General features: G+C 44.8%; 1 protein-coding gene across 1 annotated transcript; it reads right to left on the reverse strand.

Moving 5' to 3' along the window:
• Positions 1 to 3,653: 3,653 nt before the first annotated feature.
• Positions 3,654 to 5,554, reverse strand: LOC117355693 (late histone H2B.L4). The gene is made up of 2 exons (XM_033934619.1): positions 5,368 to 5,554; positions 3,654 to 3,975 (listed from the first exon to the last, which is right to left on the reverse strand). The coding sequence occupies exons 1-2, from the start codon at positions 5,482 to 5,484 to the stop codon at positions 3,739 to 3,741; spliced, it is 354 nt and encodes a 117-aa protein (XP_033790510.1). The 5' UTR covers positions 5,485 to 5,554; the 3' UTR covers positions 3,654 to 3,738.
• Between the last annotated feature and the right edge of the window lie 1,302 nt (positions 5,555 to 6,856).

The raw sequence follows: 6,856 nt of genomic DNA on the forward strand, positions 1-6,856 counted from the left end.
TTGAAGTTTATTGTCCAGTGTTCTATTTCGGTCATAATATGAGAAATGTAAGAACATAAGAACATAAGAAGTTGCCTCCGCTGAGGCAGACCAGAGGTCCATCTCGCCCAGCGGTCCGCTCCCGCAGCGGCCCATCAGGCCCATTGCCTGAGCAATGGTCCCAGACTATCCCTATAACCTACCGCTACTCTTATCTGTACCCTTCAATTCCTTTATCCTCTAGGAACCTATCCAAACCTTCTTTGAAGCCTTGTAACGTGCTCCGGCCTATCACAGCCTCCAGAAGCGCGTTCCATGTGTCCACCACCCTCTGGGTGAAAAAGAACTTTCTGGCATTTGTTTTAAACCTGTCTCCTTTTAATTTTTCCGAGTGCCCCCTTGTACTTGTGGTCACTCGGAAAAATTAAAAGGAGACAGGTTTAAAACAAATGCCAGAAAGTTCTTTTTCACCCAGAGGGTGGTGGACACATGGAACGCGCTTCCGAGAGAGGTGGTGGAGAGTAAAACTGTGACTGAGTTCAAAGAAGCGTGGGATGAACACAGAAGATTTAGAATCAGAAAATAATATTAAAGATTGAACTAGGCCAGTTTCTGGGCAGACTTGTACGGTCTGCGTCTATGTATGGCCGTTTGGAGGAGGATGGGCAGGGGAGGGCTTCAATGGCTGGGAGGGTGTAGATGGGCTGGAGTAAGTCTTAACAGAGATTTCGGCAGTTGGAACCCAAGCACAGTACCGGGTAAAGCTTTGGATTCTCGCCCAGAAATAGCTAAGAAGAAAAAAAAAAAAATTTAAATTGAATCAGGTTGGGCAGACTGGATGGACCATTCGGGTCTTTATCTGCCGTCATCTACTATGTTACTATGGACATTTCCAGTGAAGTTACAACAGTATTGGTTGTTTGGGTTTTTTTTTGTTACAAGGGAGGAGAGGTAGCTGGATTAATTCCGGAAGAACTTGCAAATTGGATATTAAATTGACTGTACATTACTGTGTGATATAACAAATAGATTACAATTTGGGTATAAATAAGATTATATTACATTTCAGGGATCTGACTACTTGGTTGGTGTTTTGGGGAGGAAGAGATTATTTAAGTGGAGGTTTTGGGGGAGAATTTATCTAGGAGGAGGGGGAAGGGTTGGGTTAAGATATCTGGATAAATTTTTTGAAAAGTAGAGTTTTGATATGTAGATGTTGAATAGAGTAGGAGACAGCGGTGAGCCTTGTGGTACTCCCGAGGGGTTTTTCCAGGTGTTTGAGTATGTCCCTCCACTATTCACCCAGTAGGATCTTTTTGTTAGGAAACCCTGTAACCAGTTTCTTACTCTTCCTGCGATTCCTATTCCGTCTAGACAGTGTAGCATTATTTCGTGGTCAACCAGATCGAAAGCGCTGCTGAAATCTAGTTGTAAAATCAGAGCACTTGTTCCTTTGCTGAATAAGCCGTATAGGTGATGAAGGATCGAGGCTAGGACTGTCTCAGTGCTAAAACCTTTTCTGAATCCCGATTGGTGTTCACTGAGGATGTTGAATTTGTCTAGGTAGTCTACTAGCTCCAAATTGACCAGTCCTTCGAGTAGCTTGGTGAATAAGGGGATGCTTGCTATTGGTCTGTAGTTGTTTTTTTGGGCTAGGGAGGTTTTTTTTGGTCTTTTGGAAAGGGTGTGATTAGTATATGACCCATTTCCTCATGGAATGTTCCTTCAGTGAGAGTGGTTGCTATCCAGGTAAAAAGATCCTTTTTAAAATCTAGAGTGGCTGCTGTCATGGTCTTGGAAGGACATACATCCAGTAGGCAGTTTGATTTGGTATATTTGTTGAATAGGGTTAGGAATTGGTGCCAGTTTGGAGGTTCAAAATGGTTCCAGAGCATGTCTACTTTTGATTCTTGTTCGTGGAGTTCTGATTGGAAATCAAAGTTGGGTGAGGGTGAAGGTACTGTTGTTCATACATCTAAGATTTTGTTTTTAAAGAACATTACAGACTCAGCACCCTGAAGTTGTGGGTTCAAACCCTGTGCTGCTCCTTGTGACCATGGGAAAGTCCCACTGGACAGATAAAGACCAAGTACCTGAATATAAACCACTTAGACAATTAACAGGCAGTATATAAAATAAATATTAAACGTGGAGTGGAACAGGTAAAATGTTAATTGCTCGTTTACTCTCTCCAAAAATACTAAGACATAGAAACATGATGGCAGATAAAGCCAAGGGGGCATGCAATGAAGCTATTAAGTAGTAGATTTAAAACAAGACTAATCTATCATTCTTTATCAGGGAATGTCGTAAAGGCAGTTAGGATGGACATAGTGCCCTGCTCAGCTATCATTCTCTCTACAGAATCTCCCCAACCCTGTCAAAATTAGATTGTCAGCTCTTCAGAGCAGGGGCCATCTATTGCATGTTAAATGTACAGTGCTACCAAAATGATAAGCCATTATTAAGATGAACTTGTGGAAATTCACTGCTTACTCCTTGGAATCTTGCCAGGTAGTCGAGACCTGGGTTGGCCACAGTTGGAGACGGGATACTGGGCTTGATGGACCTCTTGTTCTTAACTAGTCTCTGCCAAAAGCAATAATTTGCTTCTCTAGGGTTTCCCACTTGACATTTATCCAGTCACCCAGTCTAGTGCCATCTTCCAGCATATCGTCTGGCTGGCTGTTCGTTTCCACCAGCACTCTTTCCCATCACACACACACTTTCTTTCCAAAATTGATGCCACGTTACTGGGTCCTGCTGATTTCTTGACTGAATTCCCTGGGAGGGTTGGTATTCACTTACAATACAATTTGTACCCAGCTAAAGTCTTCCGTAAGTTACCCTCCTTGCACCAGATTTCCAATGCCTATTAAATCTTCCTCTTCATTTCATGCTATATACTTTAAATTTTCCCCCATCTTAAGATTCTAGAGTTTGTGTAAGACATTTTCAAAGTTTGTTTGTATCTACAAGTGGCATAGCAGGTGGCAGAGATAGTTTGCAACATTGACTGCAGTTTGAGGGTGACTTTTGAACACCCCCCTTTAGGATTTGTGGGAGACATGGGGAGAGAATGGGAGTAGTTGCTACCACAAAGATGCAGCCTCTTAGTAGCAATTTGAAGAAAGAGAAGATGCCCAAGGTGAGCATTGGTTCTTCAGTAACACCTCTTCCTCCTGTCAAATCGCTTGTAAAGAAAAAAAAAATGGAGTTAAGACCCAATTCATAACCAGAGAGGCATAGGTGCCAAAATTATCCAAGATTGCTAATCTACAAGAATCTCTCTTGCCTTATGACTTGTTCTTAAGACCTGCTAGAATACCAAAGTCACTAACAACCCCACCTGGCTTTTCTCTTCAGAGCTGCTGGAGAAAAGTAAACACCCGATGTAGATTTGCTCCTTTGATGTTCCCTAAGTGGAAGGATTCAGGCTGCCTGAGCTCAGATTTCTGCTATAGGCCAAACATCTCCACTGAAATGCTTACAGAGGAGCGAGATCCCACCACCTTCCACCATGATCTCAGATAAGATAGTGTGAAGTCATACACAAGTTTGAGAGATCACATGCCATTAAGGAATGAAGCTCATTTATGGCATGAGCAGCACTAACCCTCAGGAAGCATCATCTCCAGTAGACTAACACGATAGAAAGAACACAGAGGCAGAGGGCAGGTAAAGGATTGAAGGCTTTATTGCAGAATGAATTAAGCCTGTTGGCTCAGCCTTCAATTGGTCACTACCATGACATTCGTTTCACTTGCTGCTGGTATACTTGGTGACTGCCTTCGTGCCCTCCGACACCGCATGCTTGGCCAGCTCTCCTGGCAGTAGCAGACGCACCGCTGTCTGCACCTCCCGACTAGTGATGGTGGCTCGCTGGTTATACTGGGCCAGACGGGAGGCCTCTGTAGCAATGCGCTCAAAGACATCGTTCACAAAGGAATTCATGATACTCATGGCTTTGCTGGAGATGCCAGTGTCTGGATGAACCTAGAAGAAAGCCACAACAGCACTCAGGGCCATGGATTTACAAAGCTACTCTCTCAAGAGAGATGGTGGAGTAGACTGACCTATGTGTCACACAAGGAAAGGCACCCAAGAGGGGAGCCCCCAGCTTCTTTCCCTGTGAAGCGAAGAGTATGTTCAACTCCATATGTGCGTAGGATGGAGTTAAGCCAGGTTAAGAGACCTGTGACCAGATTCCCACTGGGAATACTCCAACAAAACTGAAGTGGGTGTCCGAGACTTAAGAACAGCCTTACTGGGCCCATCAAGCCCAGTAGCCCTTCCTACAACTGTTCCAAATAGGCACATGTCAGAGAGTATGAGGGGGTGGGGGTATAAAACCCCTCTCTGCCATCATCTTGATTAGATTATAAGCTCTGTTAGGGAGGGATTTCCCCCTATACGTTTAATAGACAGCACTGTGTATATCTATATGTAGTAACCAGTTCCTCCAGCTCTACATAAATATGCCTTACACTGCGCTACAGGGTTTTGTGGCTACAGTGAGGTAAATACAGAGCTATACTTGGGTCCGCTTTATTCTACCCCCACCAGTGGCATAGCCAGACCCAGTATTTTGGATAGGGCCCTTCTCCCTCATCCCCTCTCCATGACATATTGGGGGGGGGGGGGGAAGAATATAACCTTTGACACCTACCCTGCATCCAACATCTCTCCTCTTAACTTCATAGTCGCCTGGCATCTGCCTTCCCACCTCTGAACCCCATCTCTCTATAGTATACTTTAGAGGCATTCCTGGCACCAGCAGCGATTCATTTTTGCTGCCAGCACTGGTCCCAGCCCCCAGGTTTCCCTTTGCTAGAAAAACAACAGGAAGTGACATCAATAAGTGGCCTATGGCAGAGGGAAACCTGGGGGGGGGGGGGGGGTCAGTGCCAGCAGCAAAAGCAAATCACTTCTGGCACCAAGGATGCCTGTAAGATATGCCAGGGAGAGACAGGGATTCAGAGATAGGAGGGCAGATACCAGGAGGCCACAGAATTGAGAGAAGGCAGTGGACTGCTGTTGCACAGTGGGCCCGAGTCAAGAATAGTGGGCCTTTAGCGCCAACACTACCCCCACATCAGAGTATCAGAAACAGATAATACACAGTTCACTATTGCATTCATAAAATGTGCTGAATAGAGTTAAGGTACACCCCCTCCCTCCATAGAGCTTTAGTACTATTAATAGTGAAAAGTTCTTGGTCCATCCAAAAGAATGACTTGCATTTGGTTCAAGGTCAAAACATAGAACGTCCTTTCTACAAATTGGCACTTAACTAAATAAGATAACACTTTTTGGCTACAGAATTGAGGAAGTTGGTTGGGCTGAGAACTTTTCAGCATTCCCTCCTATACTCCCCTCCTCCTTTACCTGCTTCAGCACTTTATAGATGTAGACAGAGTAGGTCTCTCTCCTCTTCCCTTTTCTCTTGGAGACTTTCTTCTCACCAACATTTTTCACTTTCTTTTTCCCCGGTTCAACACTCATGGTAGCCAAAGAGAAAAGAAACCACCAACCACCTACTAGACTCACTGCAATAGGGAGGAAGGCTCTTCAGCTGAGTCTTATATCCCAAATCTAGGGCTGGGGAAGGTGTTAATTAGCACAAGGTGGGAAGGGGTTGAGCTTGCTGCAGTCCAGGTAAGCTATGGATACTGGATTGCTACTGCATAGCTTTCTCTCTGACCTAACTGGAGAGGGCTGTGAGTCAGAGCTTCTCAATTCTGTCCTTCATAAAATGTGCTGAATAGAGAGTTAAGGAACACCCCCCTCCCTCTCTATAGAGCACGGGTCTCCAAAGTCCCAATAGGGGTTTTCAGGATTTCCCCAATGAATATGCATGAGATCTATTTGCATGCACTGCTTTCAATGCATATTCATTGGGGAAATCCAGAAAACCCGACTGGATTCCGGCCCTCGAGGAGGGACTTTGACACCCCTGGAATAGAGAGTTAAGGAACACCCCCCTCCCTCTCTATAGAGCACGGGTCTCCAAAGTTCCTCCTTGAGGGCCGAATCCAGTAGGGGTTTTCAGGATTTCCCCAATGAATATGCATGAGATCTATGTGCATGCACTGCTTTTAATGCATATTCATTGGGGAAATCCTGAAAATCTGACTGGATTCGGCCCTCATGGAGGGACTTTGGAGACCCCTGCTATAAAGCTTTAGGACTATTAATGGTGAAAAGTTCTCGGCCCATCCAAAAGAATGACGTGCATTGTGGCTCAATCAATGATCTGAAACAAGGTCAAAACATAGAAGTTACTTTCTACAAATTGGCACTTTTATGGAGGACCCCAGGCCAGTCGGTTTTCAGGATAGCCCTAATGAATGTGTATGGAGCAGATTTGCATGCCTGGCACCTCCATTATATGCAGATCTCTCCCATGCATATTCATTAGGGCTATTCTGAAAACCCAACTGGCCTGGGCGTCCTCCAGGACAGGGTTGGGAACCACTGCTCTAGTACAGACATTAGATCAGGGATCTCAAAGTCCTTCCTTGAGGGCCGCAATCCAGTCAGGTTTTCCCCAATGAATATGCATCTCATGCATATTCATTGGGGAAATCCTGAAAATCTGACTGGATTGCGGCCCTCAAGGAGGGACTTTGAGATCCCTGCATTAGATGTAAGAACATAAGAGCTGCACCTACTGGTTCAGAGGGAAAGTCCATCAAGCCCAGTATCCTGTTTCCAACTGTGGCCAACCCAGGTCCCAAGTGCCTGTAAATCAGGGGTCTCAAATTCCCTCCTTGAGGGCCGCAATCCAGTCGGGTATTCAGGATTTCCCCAATGATATACATGAGATTATTATTATTATTATTATTATTATTATTAGGTTCTTATATCCCGCCAT

The sequence above is a fragment of the Geotrypetes seraphini genome, chromosome 2, assembly GCF_902459505.1.
Source record: "Geotrypetes seraphini chromosome 2, aGeoSer1.1, whole genome shotgun sequence".
In the NCBI taxonomy this organism is placed as follows: Eukaryota; Metazoa; Chordata; class Amphibia; order Gymnophiona; family Dermophiidae; genus Geotrypetes; species Geotrypetes seraphini.

What these genes read in the sequence shown, in the direction of transcription:
- LOC117355693 (XM_033934619.1), bottom strand. Translation starts at nt 5,484, where the DNA reads ATGAGTGTTGAACCGGGGAAAAAGAAAGTGAAAAATGTTGGTGAGAAG. An exon ending in TCTATAAAGTGCTGAAGCAG is followed by an intron (nt 3,976 to 5,367) that starts GTAAAGGAGGAG and finishes GCTTTCTTCTAG; the next exon opens with GTTCATCCAGACACTGGCAT.